This window comes from Miniopterus schreibersii, assembly GCF_964146895.1.
Source record: "Miniopterus schreibersii genome assembly, chromosome: 9".
Taxonomy (NCBI): Eukaryota; Metazoa; Chordata; class Mammalia; order Chiroptera; family Miniopteridae; genus Miniopterus; species Miniopterus schreibersii.
Window position 1 is genome coordinate 72,894,183 of NC_138118.1, and position 21,534 is coordinate 72,915,716.

Genomic DNA, 21,534 nt, shown 5'->3' on the forward strand with positions numbered 1-21,534 from the left:
TAATGTTCTCTTTAGGGCAATGAATCTGTCTTTTAATAATCTGGCTTAAAGAACAAAACCCCTCCTGGGACCAACAGGAGTTTGCTTTGTTCTTTGGATAGTCTTTACTAGCAAAAATAATTTTTCTGAGACAGACATTTGAAAAGTTAGTTTTTTAAAGTCAAAATCAAAAGTTTATAGCAGCATTTAAAAAAAAATGTTTTTATTGATTTTGAGAGAGGGATAGAAACATGGAGAAACATCATCGATCCGCTGCCTCCTGCACGCCCCCTACTGGGGATCGAGCACACAAACAAGACATGTGCCCTGACTGTAATCAAACCAGTGACCCTCATGTTGCATGGGACGACGCTCAGCCGAGCCACACCAGCTGGGATCTATACTTTATAAAGGTCATCTGACAGATCAGACACCTCTTTGCCAAAAAACCCCCCTCTTACCTTACAGTACAGTCGTTTAAGTGTTTCCTACTAGAATGTGGACTTTTTGAAGACATGAACCATATTATCTTTCCTTCAGCGTGGTATTTCATACTGAATACTCTCAATATTTACAAGGTGGTCAATAAAAATGGAAGAGTAAAACAAAGGTTTTTAAAGACTGAAGAGACAAGGATTACATTTAGGTGTAAGCAAAAATGTTAGGAAAAAGGGAGGACTGGTTACCAAATCAATCATTATATTTTCCCATTTTTAACACAATAAAGAGACAGTCCCATTTTCAAAGAAATTAACTTTTATTTGAAAGGAGACTACTTTTCCCCACACATATCCTCTAAGAACTCTATACGATACAACAGCCTGCTTAACCATTGTTCCATACCAAAATTTCTAACAGGAAAGTATACAACTGCTCTAATAAATAAATAATAAGGGTTGTCCTTCACTGATTAAAGAGAATACTTCAATAAATTCAACACACACAAAAAAATCACACTTTGTAAGTTTTAACAGATGTAGTTTAAATACGTTTTATAGGAGTCCGCAAGCTTTCCATCTCTAGAAAAAATGTCATTAAGGTTCAAAATTTCCATATTTTCAAAAGAAATGACCAAGTGTTTTCTTTTATAGCTTCAAACTTTCTACACTCAACTATTTGCTCCATGCCACCCGACAAACCCGACATGACTGAACTACTTTATGTGTTACTACCTTCCCCAAAAGAAAATTAAAAAAGGAGTTTGTTATAAATGTAGATTTCTAATACAATATCTAATACAGTAATCTAACACAAAAGAAGCTTTAAAAAGATCATTTCTTTCCTTTTTTTGATTAGCCAGGAGTTAATTTTCTGTAAAAGCAAAGAAAAAAAAAAATCATTTAACACTGGGGGTTCCTTTTTTACTCAAGATGTTCAACTATTCAAAATGACACATCTTTAAGAGTATAATAAAAAGGGTGGAAAACAGCAATACAATTGACAAAGTGTGGACGCTAAATAAACCAAAGGTTTTTTTACAGATTCTTTTTAAGAAGCAGGAAGGATTAGAAGCTCAGGGAAACCCAGAATCAAACGAGAGAGAAAAAGATTCTCAACTGCAATCATTCTCTTCATCAATAGCGTCCTGAAAGAGAAGGAAAAAAAGTTAAAGGACAATTATAGTTGACTTGCCTATTATTTTTCTGTTAACAGTCACCACATAACCCTAATCTTCTAAAATCAACCATTAATTGGAAATGTTCTTTTTTTATATATTAAATGTACTGGGGTGACAATGGTCAGTATGAACAGAGGTTTCAGGTGTGGGTTTCTATGTTACAAGACCTGTATATTGCTCCGTGTGCCCACCACCCAAAGTCCTATCTTCTCCCATCACCATATATTAAGAACCTCTTCATCCCCCACCCAGAAACGAGGTTCTTAATGCCACAAAAGCAGAGGACGTACTTGGGCTGTAGGAACGAGATCTTGATCGTGATCTGTATCGACTATAGTAAGGAGAAGGTGATCTTCTTCTGTAGGAAACAAAAGATTACTTAGCATACACATAATCCACTGAGGCGGATGAAAATAAAAATTCCCTGTCATTCAAAATAATGATGGACTCAAGATAATAATTACTAAGTTCTCTGTGTGCCAATGATACTAAAACAGTAAGTACATGGCACAACCAAATACTGGCAAATGCGAATTTAACCTCTGTACTCAGTCTTGAGAAAGTCATTTTTTCCTACTTTCTCAAGAAAGTATCATATAAAATCTTTTAAATATTTTTATTAATACATATCAAACATAAATCAAAAGTGCCAAATACCACTATCACTTAATTTAGAACAGAAACCACAAGCTGTATATTACCTGTACCGGTAATCATAGTCTTCATATCTGTCATAACCACGCTCGTATCCCCTATCGTAGTAAGAATCCCGCCGTCTGCCACCTCCTCCGCCTCCACCACCGCCTCCACCTCCGCCACCACCACTACTACGGAAAAATGTAAACATTTTACATCAGTGTGAACGACTATTTTCCAGTATCACTTAATACAACAAAATGGTACTTAAGTAAAATAAAATGGAGGAAGGAGGCAAGGTAAGGGAAAGAGCAGCCCTTTAACGCCAGCTACCCCATGTCTTAGTTTGTTGCCGCTGACAGTATTCTGCCTGACTTCCTATTCATTACACAAATAACCAGGAAAAATTTCACACAACTCTCAAAACTAGAAACTCTTCTTTCTTTTTCTTTAAATATGTCTTTATTGATTTCAGAGAGAGGAAGGGAGAGGGAGAGACAGAAATAACAATGATGAGAATCATCGATCAGCTGCCTCCTGCGCACCCACTACTGGGGATCAAGCCTGCAACTCAGGCATGTGCCCTGACTGGGAATCCAATCCGGCCTGGTCCATGGGTGGATGTTCAACCACTGAGCCACATGCCAGGCTAAACTGCTCTTCTATTAATGCACTGACTAACTCACCAGGACTTTTTCAACAAGGTGAAATGAACTGTGCTGGGAAGCAATACCAAAACACTACAATGTGTATCCTTATGACTAAGTCAAAGCAATTAAAAAAAGTCAAGAATATTCTCATTCATGTTCTCTACATAATGTAAAGCTTTTTTTAAAAAAAACACTAATATCAGTAAAACTCTTCCCTACAGAGGCTTCCCAGGTTACATAACAGAAAGGGAGTGCTGGTGGTGTGCCTCAGTTGGCTGGAGCATCGTCCCGTATACCAAAAGGTGATGAGTTCGATTCCTGGTCAGAACACATGCCCAGGTTGCGGGTTCGATTTCTGGTCAGGGTGAGTGCGGGAGGCAACTGATTAATGTTTCTCTCTCCCCAAATCAATTAAAAAAAAAAAAAAAGAAATAAAAGAAAAAAGAACAGAAAGGGAATAAATACTTTCTTAAAAGCATATGGTATTTTTCTAGTATCTAATAATTTTTCTATTTGTATAGGACCAAGGGCCAGAAATGCACATCAATAGTTTTAATTACTCTACCTGCACCAGCGCATGCGCGCACACACACAGTTGACCCTTGAACTGCATGGCCTACTTATACACAGATTTCCCCCCAATAAATAAATACCCGTACTGTTTTCAATCAATGGTTGGGAGTCTGTGGATGCAGACAGCCAACTGTATGCATTGATCTACACCATTTTACATAGGGCACTTGAGCATCACAGATTTTGGTATCCACAGGGGTCCTAGAGCCAATCCCTGGTGGATACTAAGGGAAAACTAAGTTTTCAGAGTTAAAACTTGTATGTGGATTTTTAGATTTTTTTTTTTTTTAATATATCTTTATTGATTTCAGAGAGAGGGAAGGAGAGGGAGAGAGAGAGATAGAAACATCAATGATGAGAGAGTCATTGATCGAGCCTACAACCTGGGCATGTGCCCTGACTGGGAATTGAACCCGGATCGCCTGGATCCCAGGTCGATGCTCAACCGCTGAGCCACGCCCAACCGGGCAGTATGTGGATTTTTGACTGCACAGGAGTTAGTGCACCTACCCCTTGCGTTGTTCAAGGGTCAATTGTATATATAAGAAAATAAATACAATGATTCAAAGAATATATATAAATTAAATAAACTTCCATTTTAATTATAGGAAAAAATTTATCTTTTGACTAATCAAAATTTTGTAGACGTTTCTGGTGGATGTCTGGCTAAAATAGTTTAGCTTAGGAAACATGCAATCTTACTGAGTTGGTCTGCCCATGTAGATGCCTGGTGTAGGTGTGTGCGCTCTCTTGGTGATAGAATAATCCACACGAATTCTTCTACCGTCCAGCTCCATTCCATTTGCCCTTTCCATAGCCTTTAAAGGAGGACAGGCATAGAAAGTCAAGCAAAATTCACCAAGGAGAGGCTATAAAAGCTAATAAATTAAGCATTTTCCAATTGAAATTTCAAAAATTAAAATTGCCCACTTATTTTTCAAACGGGGTAGGATTTTACATACTAATCCCTGTTATATGCATCTCAACAGTGTTGAGTTTTCTAATGTCCACATGGACACACAAGCAAGCCTGTGTTGAAAGACTAGGGGCAGCTACAGCCACAGAGAAGGAACTGCACAATTCAGGGAAGCCTGCATAATTTTGAGGCTGCCGTGACTAATTTCAGTCTGGACAATTCAAAGCAGAAACTGCAATTCAACTGCCAAGTCTAAACTAGTCAAGCCATTCCTTAAGAACATACTGCCACCTAGTGACCTGCAAACAGAAAGGAACCTCAAACCTCTCATTAGTGCTCCTGTCTTTATATCTGCATTTACATTCCCTATCACTTTGACCTTCAACACTAATACCAATAAATGCAATAATACCTAAATCACTTTAAACAAATTTGCATGAAGTTCTTTGCTACTAAGTAAAGTTGCCATTTTCATTTTATTTTACCCAGGAATAAACCTGGGAGGAAGAATAGAGAGATAAGACAAATAAGTTTCAAGTTTTAAAAAATTTGAATTGTAATATTGTTCACAATTTTCAACATTCACTTCAGGTCATGTGTCTTGGTATTCCTACATTTACACCTTAAGCCCTCAGCTGAGAACAGGAATAAGCAAATCACCAGTAGCCCTCCTCCCCCATGAGCAGTTTCAGTTGTCCACAGTCAACCCTGGGACGAAAATATTAAAATGGAAAACTGCAGAATTAAACAATTCGTAAGTTTTAAATTGTGTGTTGTCCCTGCTGGGATGTGAATCAACCATGTCCAGCATATACATACTGTATAAGCTACTCCACCCCAGTCCCCCCGTTAGCAACTTGAGTGGCTGTCTGGGTTGTCAGATCAACAGTCACAGTATCTCAGTGCTTGTGCTAATGGCCCCAAAGCATAAGAATAGCAATGCTGGCAATTCGAATATGCCAAAGAGAAGCTGTAAAAAGTGCTTCTTTTAAGTGAAAAGTTTGGCACTATCAGCAGTTTCAGGCATCCACTGAGGTCTTGGGATGTATCCCCTTGTGGGAAAGGGGGAACTACTATATACTATATGTAACAGTAAAAAACAATACTGACAAAACATCAGAATGCCTATCACATAAAGGTCTCACAACCTGACTTTATTTTGTTATCGACTTTTCCAGGGTTTTACAACCACAGCACTACCAACATTTTGGGGCTGCTAGTTCTATGCTGTGCACTGTAGGATGTTTAATATCATCCTTGGCCTCTATTATTTTTAAAAGATAAGCTAACATTTATTATGATTGCTTATGTTGCAATCAAACACTGTTGACGCATACAGCAATAATGACCTATATCCAACTACTGTCACATGTAAAATGGTACAAAAAAGAAATGCTAGTACTTGTCATTTATTAAGGTTTGATAGAGCCTTAATAATGAGCTTCTAATTCTTTAAAATGGAGTTTTCTAGCTCAATCACTATAAACTTTTAGTACAGAGAAAGCAAGCCTACTGCTTCCTTTATAATCCAATACCTATTACATCAGAATGGCAGTATTTCAAATCATCCAGTTAGGCAAATTAAGAATGGCACCAAACAAAGATTAAAGAGTACTACTCTTTTCATGTATTATTTTTCAATTATAGAACAGAATGATAGATGAATATTAAAAGACTAGAAAAAGCTCTTTTCTATACATGGGGAGCTAATAAGAAACAAAATTAAACCTAACCACCACAATTCTAAAAAGTGAATTGAATCACCGGCTTGGAGCATGAATAAGACTTATTTAAAAGTAACACATGCTTCAATTTTTCCATTAACTCAGACATATACATTTCACTTTATTATTATTTTTAATCCTCAGCATGAAGATATTTTTTCCATTGCTTTTCAGAATAGAAGGGGGGGAGAAACATTGATGTGAGATACACACATCAATCTGTTGTCTCCCGCATGCACAGGGTCGGCCAGGGATCAAGCCTGCAACTGAGGTACATGCCCTTGGCTGGAATCAAAACTGGGACCCTTCAGTTCGCAGGCTGACACTCTAACCACTGAGCCAAACCGGCTAGGGCTAACATTTCATTTTACGAGATATTTCAATAAGGATATGCCTATACCAGAGCGTGAAACTGGCCATTCTAATTTTAACACTAAGAACCAGAGTTTGAACCAGGTCAAGAATTAAAGAGGACATGTTTATGGAACTGGGAGTCTATTAATCAACTTTAAATAGTAACTCAATACTATAATCATGCACATCAGAAAATGTTCAAAGTGACAATTATAAAAACAAAATTACCTCCTTTGAGTCATCTATTCTCTCAAAATAGACAAAAGCAAATCCTCGTGATCGTCCAGTTCGCTGATCATAAACCACATTGACACCACTCAATGGTCCGTATCGAGAAAATACTTCACGAAGATCTCTCTCTGTTGTGTACAAACTGAGGCCAAACACTCCAAGACAAGTATTAGGATCTGGATTTGCCTATTGAGTAAAGATGTCATTTAACTTTAAGCTCCAAATTAAAATAAACATTAATACACAGAAATACTATGCTTAGAACACCTCATCCAATACACAAAGACTACATTGTTTCAAGTGACTTGGAAATAATTTAAGAGAAAAAAAACAAGAGTTATATCCTACAGTTCACAATACACTCAGGCCCTCTTTGGAATATACTTCAGGTTGTATGTAGCCTGAATAAAAACCCTACTTTCTAGCCCAGCAATTTTCAGAATGTATACTAAGAATTCATCCTTAGTTTAATGCCATATTTCCAGTTTATTCAAATGTTTTACATCCCTTTTAGATGTGTACTCAATCTGACTTCACCTGCAACTGCTGATTAGATGCCCCCCCATTCCTTAGCAGATTTACAGGGGAGTATGCAGTATCACATGGAGAAGTGCAGCATAGTAGTTAAGCACAGGAACATTAGAGTGAAGAGTCTGGTTGAAACCTGGCTCTGCCAGTTAGCCTGAAAACAAACCTCAGTGTCATATATTCCAGACTCAATTTCCTTATCCATAGCACGGTAACTTGCCTCACTGATGTTAAGAGTATTAAGTAACTCTGCACAGTGCTCACACTATGAGTGCTAGCTATTTATATAGTTTTCGGTCTTTACTTGTTGCCTGTCCCCCAACTTTTTAAAAAATATATCTTTATTGATTTCAGAGAGAGAGAGAGAGAGAAACATCAATGATGAGAGTCACTGATCAAGCCCACAACCCAGGCATGTGCCCTGACCGGGAATCGAACCCCGATCGCCTGGATCCTAGGTCAATGCTCAACCGCTGAGCCACGCCTGGCTGGGCTGTCCCCCGACTTTTTCTTGGAACATATAATTTCTCCCCAAATTTTATCTCTTTTAACTGCTCAGAAGTCAAGAAAAGACAAATACTTAAATGTATATTAAATAATATCCATACCCTCAAGGATGCTTCTTGAGCACTACTTTTTTAAACAATGGTCTTGCTCTCATAAAGGAAGATATTATGCTATGACGAAACACATTATTAAAGACAAAATAAGCTTTCATTAATCTATGAAAACCACATACCCTGCTGCCTGTATGCCTTCTCCGGTTAGACATTGGAGAATGACTTCGGCTCCTTCGACGCCGGTATTCTGGTGTGTATGACCTACTTCGAGATCGTCTCCTGTGAGAGTGAGAATGGGATCTGGATCGCGTGTAACGTCTGTGAGAATGCCTCCTTGACCTGGACCTTGGAGAGAAATAAATTTAGATAATACTGAAACACATGGTTACTGCCAAGGACCTACATATATCCCTGCTTACTTTTCACTCCTTTCTGAGGAAGGGAGCCTTCCCCTTGTTCTCCTAGTCATTACAATCTCCTCCTTGCTCTCAGTCTAGCCCTTCACATTCACTCTTTTCACCTTACAAGTGTGTGAAGACTCTAGTTTCTTTAAAAACAAAAGCAAAAAAACCTGACTACCACTGGGAAGGAAATTCTGCAATATTCAACATGGATGAAATTTGAGGGCATTAAGTCAACCACAAGAAAACAAATACTGTATGATTCTACTTACATGAGGTACCTGGTAGTCAAAATCATGAAGACAGAAAGTAAAATGGTCATTGCCAAGAGATGGGGAGTCATTGTTTAATGGGTATAGTTTTAGTTTTACAAGAGATGAAAAGTTTCAGGGACAGGGATGGACGGTGGTGATGGTTGTACGACAGTATGAATGTATATAACATCACCTAGCTGCACATTTTAAAATAGTTGAGATTATTATGTGTATTTTACCACAAAAAAAGACAAAACAAACCAATACTACCACAATAAAATCCTTTCGGCAAATCATTTATCATCTCAATATAGTGCTATATTCCCTTCAATGTTAAGTATCATTTCCTTTCCAATCTTTCTTTAGCTTGCTGCAACTTAACATCTACTAATTAACAAAAATGCCCTTTAATCTAAGTCTTCAATTTCCTTAAGTTTTCTACACTTCTCACTCATCTCTCCACCAATGATTCCCTAGCTCACTTTCCACCTCTGATTATTTCCAGTGGTTCTCAGTCTCTTTTCTTGGCCTATTAATTTATTTACTATTCATATGACTCATCCTTAACTAAACACCCAGACCAGCAGTGATGACAGTCATACAAAATAACTTCTATAAAGCAGGTACTCAATAAATGTTATATATGCTAAGGGCTGGAAAGTTTAAAAAGAGAGCATGTGGGTGTAGGAAATAAAACTAAAGAGGGAAGATTGTTCAAAACAAAGGTGGCTAACAATAAAGCTAGGACACATAACAGACTTTACTAGGTAGAGAGGGGGAAGTGTCCTTCCTAGGAATAGCAAGAGCAAAGTTTCCTTGACAAGAAGACGTGGAGACATCATCAGAGAACTGCAAAACAGTACAATCAGCAAGGAATCAGGATACTTACAAAGGAACTAATGAGAGTGAAGATTAGGAAAGGATCAACACAACACTGTGTAAAAGCATGAATATCAAGCTGAGAGTACAGATTTATTGAAAGGGGCAAACAAAGGCTTCTGAGTGGGAACAAAAAACAATAAAATGAGATGGCTACTATCTTAAAAGAAATTAATCATTTGGGGGGTGGGATGGGATGTGTATGAAGAAAACATGTTTGTACAAGAATACCAAACAGGATATTTCCCATTTTCCTTAGCACTAATTTAGTCTCAATTTAAAAACAAACAAACAAACAAACAAACAAACAAACAGTAAGAAAAGCTGTCATTTAAAATATCAATTGTTACTTTTAAATAGTAATGAAGTGACATTAATTTCAGGAATGCCCCGCCCCCTAGATAGATGGTGACAAGTATTAAGAAAAAGAATTAAGAATAAGGGAACAGGCCGGCCAGCATGGCTCAGCGGTTGAGCATTGACTTATGATCTAGGAGATTGAAGTTCAATTCCTGGTCAGGGCACATGCCCGGGTTGCAGTTCGATCCCCAGAGGGGGGTAGGTGCAGGAGGTGGCTGATCAATGACTTTCTCTCATCATTGATGTTTCTCTCTCCCCCTTTCCCTTCCTCTCTCTGAAATCAATAAAAATATATTTTTTTAAAAAGAGTAAGGGAATAAAAAGTTTCTATCTTATTTAATGTTTTTGGGTGACACACGAGCAGGGAAGTGAATCAAGTAATGAGAGAATATCTGAGGGCAGAGAATTCTAGGCTGAGGTCAGCAAATGCAAAGGTATTTAAATAAAAATATGTCCATTTCTGTTTCTAGCCCCAAATTCTAGCCAGTGCTATTCTGCACACGTGGATTTAATTAGAGTGGTTAGTAAATCAAGCACTGGGCTGGATGGACACAATAGAGAAAAAGACATAGCTGTGGACCTCAATGAAAGTAGTCTTTTAAATGGCTCTTCTGTTTCCTATCCCCTTACAAGCAGTCTCAATTCAAAAACATAAATTGTCTCTAATCAAGAAATTACAATGATTTATCAAACTAACTGCCCAGGCTGTTTTCTCTACCCCAGCACACCTGGGATATCTGGTACAGTGAACCTTGCAGTGGTTACTAGAGAGTTTTGTTGAGGTCGTAGTGGTAGGAGCTCTTAATCACCTAGGGATCCTCCCGCCCCAATTACATCTGACCAGAGTTCCACCCTGGACCTAAGTCAGAATCTTCAGGTAAAGATGGAATGTGAATCTTGAAAAAGCTTCTCCAATCATTTTGATAACCAGCACAACATACATATATCAACTTTCTCTGCACTAAATTACATGCCAAGAAAATTACTTTTGTTGTGCAAATATTACTGAAATAAAATCAAACACTAATCCTCAAATGTTAAGCACATTTAAATCAACTGACATTTAATTTGCTTTGCTAGCTAGCTAGTATCTGATAGAGTTTAGAGATAATTCTACCTTATCTAAGTCTTTATCTAGAATGTGTTATTAATTTCTAAACTCCATTTCTAAACAGTTTGAGAAAACTACTTCATGATTTTGAATCTTTGGTGAAATTTCTACACAAAATGCAGTAAAAATGAGGGATTTTGGGGAAAATTACTTTGCCCTGAAAAATCCAAGGAAAGCATTTTAAATATTATTTTAAACACACATACCTGGATTTTGATCTTGATCGAGAATGGGATTCAGAATGTTTGGAAACCCTTGATGGACTACGAGATCCTGACCTGCTCTCCGATTTTACACGAGCAGGAGTTCCCGTTGGAGATTTTGACTGAGAGCGAGACTCCTAACAAAGAAGACAGTATTACAAATGGCACTGGTCACGTAGATGCCTAACACCTAACATTTAAAGTACCGTAATTATTTATATTGATTGCTCCTGAAAAACAAATGGTTAGGCAACACCCTCCAGAAAAAATTTCAGCTCATTAATAACCCATTGTTAATACTGCTAACTGTCCTCAATAATTCCCTACTTGAACCAGATCACCAATCCTCTATTAACTAAGTAATCATGCAAATTCATCTACAACTTGATCATACAGACACTGGAACATAAACCATACATTTACTTAACCTAGGACCCATTCATTCTTCCAGATTCTTTTAATTCTACTTCACTCTTGCTTTCTACTTCTCTTCATTCTTCATTGAGTTTTTCATTTTTCATACTTCGTGTATTCTTCCCCAATTCAAACAATTCAAAATAGCCTTAAAAAAATATTCAAGTGCTTCTATCTGACCAATCTTCTGTTCAATTTTTTCCCCCATTCAATTTTAATTTTCTGATCTTTAATACTTTTCATTAGCCTTCTTTTATCTTGATTTATCTTCCACATTCTTGGAAAAAACTCTTCAATTTCTTCACGAACATTAACCTTAATGGAAAAAGAACATTTAGTATATTTAAGCACGTGGGGATTATAAAACTCTGCTGGAGTTCAGAATGTTATCTACCAAATGGAAAGCCAGCAGGTAAAGTGCAAATAACTAGTTTATTTAAAAAACAATTTTATAATCTTTAAAACTGCTCAAAAGTCTAGTTTCTAAAAATTAAAGAGAATTTACTGAATTTTTCTAAATGTTTTTACCATACTCTTCACCCTCCTCCCCTTTCATGTTTCATCCTAGTTCCTACAATGTGAACAATTTTAATGTAAATACTTAATTCGAGCACAAATCTAACATGAACTGTAATCCCCCACCTACGTTTTACATTTTCACTAATTTATAACCTGATGGTTCCTAGTGATCTTAAAATAAGCTTTCACTAAGCCATGCAAAGCATCCTAGCCTGAAGTATTTGTACACACCTATCTAACTCAAACATTACAGGATACATGCTGAGGTTCAAAAAAGTAGAAAAAAATTAGTACAATTACTAACATCTCCCATTTTGTTTGACCACTATCTTTGCTCACTCCAACTTAACCAGGAAGGTAGGTTCTGAAGTAAAACAAGCATTCTGAAAAAAGTAAGGGGAAAAGAAAGCATGAAATTCTTAAAATTTTCCCCTTGGCTTATAAATTCCTAATATATGTATTTTTGCAACTGTGTCATTTTAAAATTCTGTATTATCCATTAAGTATCTTAACGCACAAGAATTTATTACAAAATTAGTAACATGGTCTTTATTTTTATCCCACCTCTTTTTGTTCATAGTTCTGCAGATTTTATGCAGTTATGCATATTTATACTCCCTGTTCAGTGACTACATCCTATACGAGAAAACTGGTTGGCTTCTGAAAAAGCAGACTAAAAACCCCCCAAAACTTGCCAAATCAAACAATTTCAAACTGATTAAAAGCCTGTTTTTTAAATTTGAGATACATGAGGGACTTACGACCAAAGTAGGATGGGCAGCTTGGTTTCTCTGGCAACTTAAGTCTTGATTACTAGTGTAAATAAATTATCCCAATTTCACACCAATTTTCATTTACGCCAGACTACCTACCATGCAATCTTCTTAAAACTTCTCCTTTACATTTAACTTAGTGTCAAGAACTGTACTAATGCTGCTAAGCATATTTACTTTTTCAGATGAAAACAAAACTGAAATATATACCTTTCCTGTTCAATATTAACCTTTCCCATTTAGCCATCTACAGTAAGTCCTTCACCACATCTCACATACTCTCTAAATTTCTGGACAGATGCCTGGGACAGAACAGCAATTTAGGCCTTTTCATTCACTGAAACTGTAAAAGCAGCATATTCAGTACTTTTTTAAAAAAAGGGTACAAATACTTTGCTTGTAATTGCAGTTTCACAGATTGGTTCACTAACTATGCTAAGAATATCTTCCCCTCTCTATAAAACAGATCCTCTGGTATAACATTCATTTATGCTACTGTTGAACAGCAGTAGATGGAACAGTATCTATGAACATCACCACAGCCCTTGTCATACATACATATCACAGGCTTTGTGCTCTGTGACACTGTAAAATCTTTAATTTTACTAGGACAGAAATAAAACTCTTGTATTATTAAAATACCAAATTTATTCTTAAATGTTTATGTGAAGCTTTCTAGTAAAGGATAAAAATTTTATGATCTAAATATATGTGCCTATTTGATTTTAAAACCTTCTCTCATCAGCATGACTAATGGCTGAAAATTATTCAGTAATGCTGAAAATTACCACTTCTTAGAAACCAATGTAAACAAGGTAATCAATAACACCTTAAATTTTAAATCCCAGTTCTGGCACAGCACCTCATTGGAAAAAATGTAACTTTCCTTTTATTTGTTAACAAAGCATTAAGATATGACAATATCTTTTCAAAAGACATTAGCATATTTTTAAAGACGGCTTGCTTTTTGTTATCCAAGGTGTTACAAATACCTAACCACTTTTGTTTCCTACCCTTCAATTTTGTTTTATCAGGGAACCTAAATCTGCATAAATTTCTTCATGGAATCACTGAAGGTTAAGAAACAGTTCTCTTAACTCCTAGTTTCAAAGCTGTCACTATTGGCTTAACCTCCCAAAACAATTTAGAGACTTGAGACTTTAAAACAAAAAAATGTAAACTAAATAAAGAGGAAAAAATAAAAAAAGAATAAACTGCCAAGAATAAAATATACCTTTAATTCTTCAGAATTATTTTTACTATATACCAAAAAAAGGCCTGTCGTAAGAACTAGTAGTTAATCAACAGTCCACACACATAGAAAAATGGTCATATTAATATTTACCATTTTTAAGCAACTTATTTCTTAAAAGTTGGTGCCAAATAAATGCCATTTTCACTGAACTGTACATTAGAAACCAGGCTACAATAAACCCTTTATGGACAAATGCTACATTATCCTTTTCAACCTTTAACTTGTAGCCACATCGTATCACAAACTTTAATATAAATCTTAAATAGGCTTGCATTCTATCATAAACCAAAAGCCAGGCAAAAAGTTCTCACCACACAACCCACTCAAATAATGTGTGTGTTTAACTGTTCTTTACTATCAAGGTATCACTAATGGTAGCTGAAGGACATAGCCAAAAAAACCCAACAAAACCAAACCAAAAAACAGAGGGAGCTAACCATAAATATTAAGAAATTTAAGAGTATTCAATAAAGCCATCTAAGAACCATCTTTCTTTTGTGTTAAAATACAGGTGTATTTTGCACACTGAAAATAACCACAACCACCTACTATTCCTTTAACCAGGAAAATGGGTTATTCAATATGTGCACATATTGCTGCAGAACACAATTCCTACAGCAAGCAATAATTGCAGTGTGTGGTTTTTTAAATAAAGCTAGTATCATATTATAGGTGAAAAAATTCCACCAATATATGCTTAGTACTTGAACACATAGCCAATATAAATGCTACACACTGTAACCCATCCTACTATTATGGCAAGGTAAACTCTATGCCAAGTAATAGTGCCAAGCTTACACAAATTCAAGTCTCTATGACTAGAATATAAGCTTTTGAAACAAACTTTTTCAAAATATATTTTCCCACTACTTTATGAAACTGGGTATCTCTTTCCATAGAAATACACTAGTGCATTTAGGTAAATTTTATGTCCAAGGGAAGGGGGTGCTCAAATTATCCAAGTAACTTATATTATACTGTACTAAGAACCTTACTCTTTAGGACATGTGGGAAACCCATGTTCACTTGTCTTTCATTTTAGTCGACAGAAATAGCAGTTCTGCCTCCTTCCTCTTGAGTATGATAGGCTGCTTCTTTTATAGTCTCTTAGGCCTATAAAAGAAATACTCTCAGTCTCAATTATTAACTCCTAACTGCTATTAGAGCAATTCCTTAGAAAGAAAATACCAAATGCTCATAACATTAGCTATTTTTAAATGATTTCCCTTTCTTTAAGGTCACACCTGTATGATGCATTCTGAGTGAGGTTGAAGTGCCTTTGTACGTGCAAAGGCTCGTGGATCTTCTAACACTGTATGTGTCTACATTCTGTCAAGTTTGGAATAATTCTGGAAATGCTTAACAAAGAATTTGCCTTTACTCATATATAATCAAATTCATGTCACAACTATGAAATTATCGTAAAATTTATAATCTTCGTACAGATTTTAAATGTGGCTCATAAACCTGCCAGCTTATATGCCATGAGCAATTGTTACGTCCAAAAAGCTAGTGTATGTGACAATTTCAAAGGTACAGAAAACAAGTTTAAAAGAACTAAAATGGTTTAGGTGTAATAAAGCCAGTAAGTAAATGGCAACTAAAAGCAGACTACTAAAATAAGAACCTGTCAAAGAATTCTCTACTTATGTTTTCATCTTCTAATGCCATGAAGTATTTATAAATCTTGAATAAGACCTACAGGGCCTTAGTTTCAAGGAAAAATCATAACTTTTCCTTTACCTCAGATAGGTCAGGCCTAGTCACTTGCATCTTTCATGAAAATCCTAAGAAAATAAGGACTATACACAACTATACAGGGCAGTAACTTAAAGGAGGGAGAGGAAACCACATTTCCTTTCATTATTCCCCTCAACTTTCTTTCACAGGGTTTACTAATTCTTTTCCCCATCTGATCTTTACCATTTTCTCACCTCCATTTGTCTTGCTAAATCTGTTAGGACATATGAACAAGTATCAGTATTAATTCAGTATGTAAATATATACCTTTTACAAAGGTTCCACGGTTAGTTATTTGATGCCCAAGCACCCACTGATAGAGTTTTTTCACACTGCCTGGCAAGTTCTAGGAAACTATGCTGATTATTTAGGGCCATTTCACACTTGTTGTATATATCCTAGGTAAATAACTTTAGTTCGTTTACAAAAATCAAGTCCATAAAGCTTATTTGTATTTCTTAATGGAGCTCATTCCTAAATATTTAAATCTCTTGATATTCTTTCAGGTCACAAAACCGTTATTCTCTTTTAGCAATGGTACAAATCTTAAGCAGCATCTATGATAAATCTGTAAAATTACAGTTATGCACTGTGAATACAATTATTTGCATTACTCCTTTTAAAAATCTTACCTTCTACATACTTGTATTGAGCAAATTAGTACCCTTTAGGGAAAGAATCTCAAATGTAAAAATTTGAGCATTAAAATTGGATAATGAGCCCTGGCTGGGCAGCTCTGTTGGTTAGTGCATCATCCCAATATGCCAAGGTTGCAGGTTCAATCCCAGGTCAGAATCAACCAATGAATGCATGAGTAAGTGGAACCACCAATTAATGTCTCTCTCCCTCTGCCCCCTCCTCTCTTTCTCTCTAAAAATCAATCAATCAATCAAACTGGATAATGATAGTACTAACTTTAGGAAGATAAGCCCAAGACAAATAAGACTGTCTCAACTTTACTACTACACCTACTATAAGAAAGGAAGCTTTATCTTTTTCTAATAGGTTGATGTGATGAGAAAGGAAATTGCTGAAGAAGCTGAACTAAAAGCTAACATTTTAGCTGAACTAAAAGCTAAAGTGCTGACATTTTATCTGTAAAATAGGAATTCAATTTTATTTACATTGAATTTGTTTATTTTAAACCCTTACTTATTATTTTTAAACTTCCATCAATGGAAAAATTTGAAACCCAATTTAAGTTTTTTTGTTTGGTTTTTAAAAAGGAGCCAGTCACCAAGCTGGATTTTGAATGGCATAGTCATCGCTCCTATTGTTATAAATCAGGTTTCACAGAAGAAATAAACCTTCCCCTATTCCTGCTGTTCAACGAAATGTCAATACACAAATTTTAATTCCAAATTGGTACAAATTTGTTTTGCTTTTCATTTGTATCATCCAGTCAATAATCACATACATTAAGAGGAACCCTAGGAGTCTCTTTAAAAAATAGGAATGAGCTCTAAAAAGGGGGCAGAAATAAGTAGTATTTTTCCTCTTTAGCTGTACTTCAAAGCACAGACAATTGTGGAATAAGATGCTCCCCTAAACAAGACAGAATCATTAACCTCTATTAAAATCACAGGGTCATGGTATGAGAAAAAAGATGGACTCAATATTTTTCGAAGTTTCATTAAAAAATCTAGGGAAAGAGGGGAACAAAGTAAGTGAAAATACGAAAAGCTTAATTTCCATTCCCCTTAATTTCTCTAAAGGGCACTAAGATTTTTTTGAGACAGAAACCCTAATTTTAGTTGAAGCTGTGTGAAGCAAACAACTCATTCTTTTTGACATGCAAACATAGCTCAAGTGCCAACCTAACTTCCAGCTCCAAAAGACATTTTCACTTAAAATATTTAACATGATATACATGCCCCAAGCAAATTGTTTTAATGAACCACTGTTCTCTTGGAGCCCTTGAAACTGTCTCTCATTCTCAACATCCCACTGATGTCCTGTTTAGACCAGATTTTTCATAATTTCCTTCCTTAAATATTTAAACTGCTCTGCTGCTCCTCCTGTACCAGTTTCTTTGTTCTGTGCTAAAATCCCTTTCATTATGCCACTCCCAGAAATAATAATCCATAGATGGCTCATTACTGCATGTTAGATTAAGTCTAAATTTGTAAATTTAAAATTCAAACCCTCCATTATCTGGCTGCATATTCAGTCAAATCTATCACCTCTCACTATTCCAGCAACCTACTCATTGTCACATCTATACAATCAATATTCATTTCCCTAACCAAAAGATCCAAAATAAGTTCCACATACCAGGCAAAGTTTTCCCTTTCCGTAGCTCAGAGAACTGCTCAGCTCCTTTTTCTGAATTCCTTATTAATTCTATCACACAGCACTTGATTATGTACTTACTTTACCTAGATTTGAGCTGTCAGTCACTTCAAACAAGACTTCAAGTTTTTTCCCCCTGAAGAACATCTGGCCTTTATAGTAAAAAGGCAGCAGATGCCTAACAGTTTTACCTCAGGCAGATGGGAATTTTGGTTGGTTAAGTCTTAGGGTTATTCATAACTAAACTGAGTCAAGTATATTTTCTTTCCTAAAGTTTTTTTTACTCCAGTGCTTTAAGATGGAAGAGACATTAATCTATAATGGAAAATTAAGCTCCTGTAACCGTGTTTGGTAAAATCCATTAATGGCTCGGAGACACAAATACAGTGCATTCTTTTTAAAAAAATAAAAATATATACAACATAGTGCTGTACACAATGAGCAAATGAATGGGACTTGTACATTTCAGATTCCTGGCTGCATGGTCTTCTGGGCCTCAGTTTTTAAATTCTAAAATGGTAATAATACTCTAACCCTTGAAAAGTTAGTGAGAGAAGTAAATTCGAAAGTATGTCAAAGTTTTTTTGGAGGGTGGGCATAGATTCTAAAATTCTATAGAAGTACAAACCCTTAGTATTAGCCCTGTCTCTTTAATGTGTCCTGCACTCTCTAGAAAGTTGGCCTCTAATTCTAAATATCATTTCAGTAAGATGGGGTTAATGTGTGCTGTTTACTCTGTAGATAAAGCAAATGAAATCTGAATATGGACCTGTCAGTTTTCTCTATTTTAGTCAAAAAGTTTGAAATGTAACTACTTTAAACACCTTGAAATCCTTTTCTGAGCCTTTCTAAATTTATATAAAGAACACAATTGTGTTCTCTAAGAACTTTAAAAACTGCTAGTTTGTGGTTAGCAGATAATCACTGTACTTTAAAAACCAAAAGCACTAGTGAATTGCTTTAAGTAAAAAAAAAAAAAAAAAAAAGTAAATCCTCGGAAAAGCTTCTGGCATTCTTCTAATTCTTTAACCAATTACGGATAAAACAATTACCTCAACCTACAAAAAAAAAAAACAGTAACAGGTGAGCATGGACATATTCATTCAATGAGAGTTCACTCCCACTAAAATACTTGGGTATCATGTATGAAAAAATATTTTCCATGACCACAAACACTATAAGGGGTGGGGGGAGGGAAAAAACCCTTTTTCTATTAAAATAAATTAATGTCTACATACATTTTAGCTTAAAATTGGGTAGGAATCTTACATATATTAAGTGGGTAAGACGACAATTATCTTAAACTTGCTCCATTTCTCGACTTGACCAATGAAAAAATAAGAACTTAAGGGAAACAAGGTCCCAAATAGTAAGTCCTCTTCAATCCCCACAAACCAAATCAAAACAAACATTAACAAAAAGAAATTTCTTGTACTAAAGTAATCGAAGAGAAGATTAATGGACAGAATTCCTTCCCATAACTACCTAACATTTTCAAAACAAGCAGCAGCTTACAACTACCACCAAATGTTATTACATGATTTTTAAAAAGTTTGCTGGGACAAGCAAAATGCCATCCTAAAAAACAAGCAGGTTCAACTACTCATTTATATCTGTGCTCCAGATTATATGATTAAAAAATCCAATCTTAAAGGAATTAAAAGTAGACTTTTTGTTTATAATCGATTTAAATCTCTTTCCTCAAAAAGAACAAAAGCCTAAATCGACCTGATTTAACTGTCTGGTTCCAGGGGTTTATACTATGAGCTCTAAAAGACAAACTTCATTCCCTCCAGCACACACCTTGAGTGTTTTTATGCGTTTCCCCTAGCGACTAGAATACAACACACCACGTTGCCTGGGGATTCTGCTTCCAGGGTTCCACGCTAACTCCCACCAATTTCCACCACGAGGATCACTTTGGAGATATAACCCAAACACCGATAAACGTTCTGGTATATTTAAGCTTAGGATAACATATCTTTGTGATGTTTATATATTTATCGATCCCAAATAATGAAAACCTTTGAGCCCTCTTTGCTGGCTGAGAAATGGGAGAGGGCCTGTTAAGTTGTAGCTAACGTTTTGAGTTAGTGAATAGCATAAACTGACTATAGTTATTTTTAAAATACTGAGCCATGAAATCTGCTCAGTTATGTAAGATTAAGGCAGAAGATTCCCCCCACTTTTTTTTTTTTTTAACTGTAAAAGCCTGTAAAGGAGTGGTCAATTTCTAGATGAAAGGTCACGGGAGGAAAAGCATTAGAAGTTGAGATACAATGAAGAGGAAAAACAACAACCACCCAACAGCATGGAATCAGAAAAACAAGGCGTTACAGCATTTCCACATTCATTCTGAAATGAAAGGAAAGCAGAAGGGACATTAAGGGAAAAAAGGGCTCCTTGCGTGGTTTTCCCCTCACAGCTCCCGTCTTAAGAACGCTTAAGGGTCGTTGCGGTCGTTGACTAACCACTTCATTGGGCTCGTCCCACCTCCAACCTCAAGGCTTTCGCCTTTATAGACGCAACGCCGCCGGTTCCAACAGAGACGCGGCCGCTCACTGCAATAGAGAGCCAAGGAGACACAGGCCCCAGCTAGTCCCAAGCCAGCTGCTCCCCGCCCGGACGACAGCCCCGCGCACTCGCGACCCCGAGACCCTCTACGATGCTCGGGGTCGCCAGAAATGCCACCGTAGGAAGCACCTACCACTATCCGGCCGGAGGGGAACTCCCCGCCGTCTCCTCCCGCCCCACCGCGACCGGGACCCACACCTCAGGGGTGGCGAGAAAGGAGGACGCACTGCGGGGGGGGAGGGGGGGACCGGACCCAGGAGTCCAGGTCCCAGTCGGTCTCCAAAAAAGGGGACCGGGGTTACCCGTGGTATTTAGGACAGGAGTGGAACCCAGAAGCCATCTTGGGATGTGAGGAAGCCACAGCGATGGCTCCAGAGGCTGCTCCCCGCGGACCCCCGCAGGACTCCCCGCGACCGCGCTCTCCCCGGTGAAACCCCGAGCATCGGGCCGTCGCCGAAGACGGCTCCCGCGGCTTTGTACTCACTCTGCCCTCGAAGTTGTTCTCCTCTACATCACTCATGTCGGCCAGGCGCTCCCCAGAACTAAATAAGAGACAAGTTTCGCCTTGAGGACCGATGGCCTAGTCAACCCGCGGACCCGAGCGTGGCGAGAAGGAAAGAGTCGGCAACAACGGCCGCCCCACTCCACTCCCACTCGCTCGCAGGTTCCTACAAGATGGCGCCGGCGCCGCCAGAAACCTCCTGGCCCCCCTGGTGCGCAGCGTAAGGGGGCGGGGCCTCCGTGACGTCGCTGGGCCCCGCCCCCAGCGCGGCTTTATTTCCCGCGGGGCCTGGCCTAGAGGCGGCGCGCGCTCAGGCTCTCCGCGCGCCGCCACCTAGCTCCCAGCGCTGACCTCCAAACTTGGGAAGCCTTTCTAACGCGTCCGTCCTTTTGAAGACTTTCAGTCGCCCCCTGAGCCTTCGTTGACCCTAGCCCCTTTATATATTTTCCAAGTGGATTCTGATGGCACAGAAGAAAAACGGAAGCAGA

General features: G+C 37.3%; 1 protein-coding gene across 11 annotated transcripts; it reads right to left on the reverse strand.

Moving 5' to 3' along the window:
* Positions 1-721: 721 nt before the first annotated feature.
* Positions 722-21,263, reverse strand: TRA2A (transformer 2 alpha homolog). Of its 11 annotated transcripts, none has more exons than XM_081147644.1 (10): positions 21,029-21,214; positions 20,442-20,531; positions 11,628-11,706; positions 10,981-11,114; positions 7,949-8,114; positions 6,679-6,867; positions 4,159-4,274; positions 2,299-2,424; positions 1,888-1,955; positions 722-1,564 (listed from the first exon to the last, which is right to left on the reverse strand). In XM_081147644.1, the coding sequence occupies exons 5-10, from the start codon at positions 7,979-7,981 to the stop codon at positions 1,554-1,556; spliced, it is 543 nt and encodes a 180-aa protein (XP_081003770.1). In that variant the 5' UTR covers positions 7,982-8,114; positions 10,981-11,114; positions 11,628-11,706; positions 20,442-20,531; positions 21,029-21,214; the 3' UTR covers positions 722-1,553. The 11 variants fall into 11 exon arrangements, with proteins under 11 accessions (XP_081003770.1, XP_081003769.1, XP_081003766.1 ...); XM_081147643.1 differs by having other exon boundaries at positions 11,406-11,706; XM_081147640.1 differs by having other exon boundaries at positions 11,395-11,706.
* Positions 21,264-21,534: the final 271 nt, after the last annotated feature.

Coding starts and splice junctions, on each gene's coding strand:
- TRA2A (XM_081147634.1), bottom strand. CDS start 21,064: ATGAGTGATGTAGAGGAGAACAACTTCGAGGGCAGA. Junction 2,425..4,158: donor TACATGGGCAGACCAACTCA/GTAAGATTGCAT, acceptor ATTTTTCCGTAG/TAGTGGTGGTGGCGGAGGTG. Junction 1,956..2,298: donor GACTATGATTACCGGTACAG/GTAATATACAGC, acceptor TGTTTCCTACAG/AAGAAGATCACCTTCTCCTT.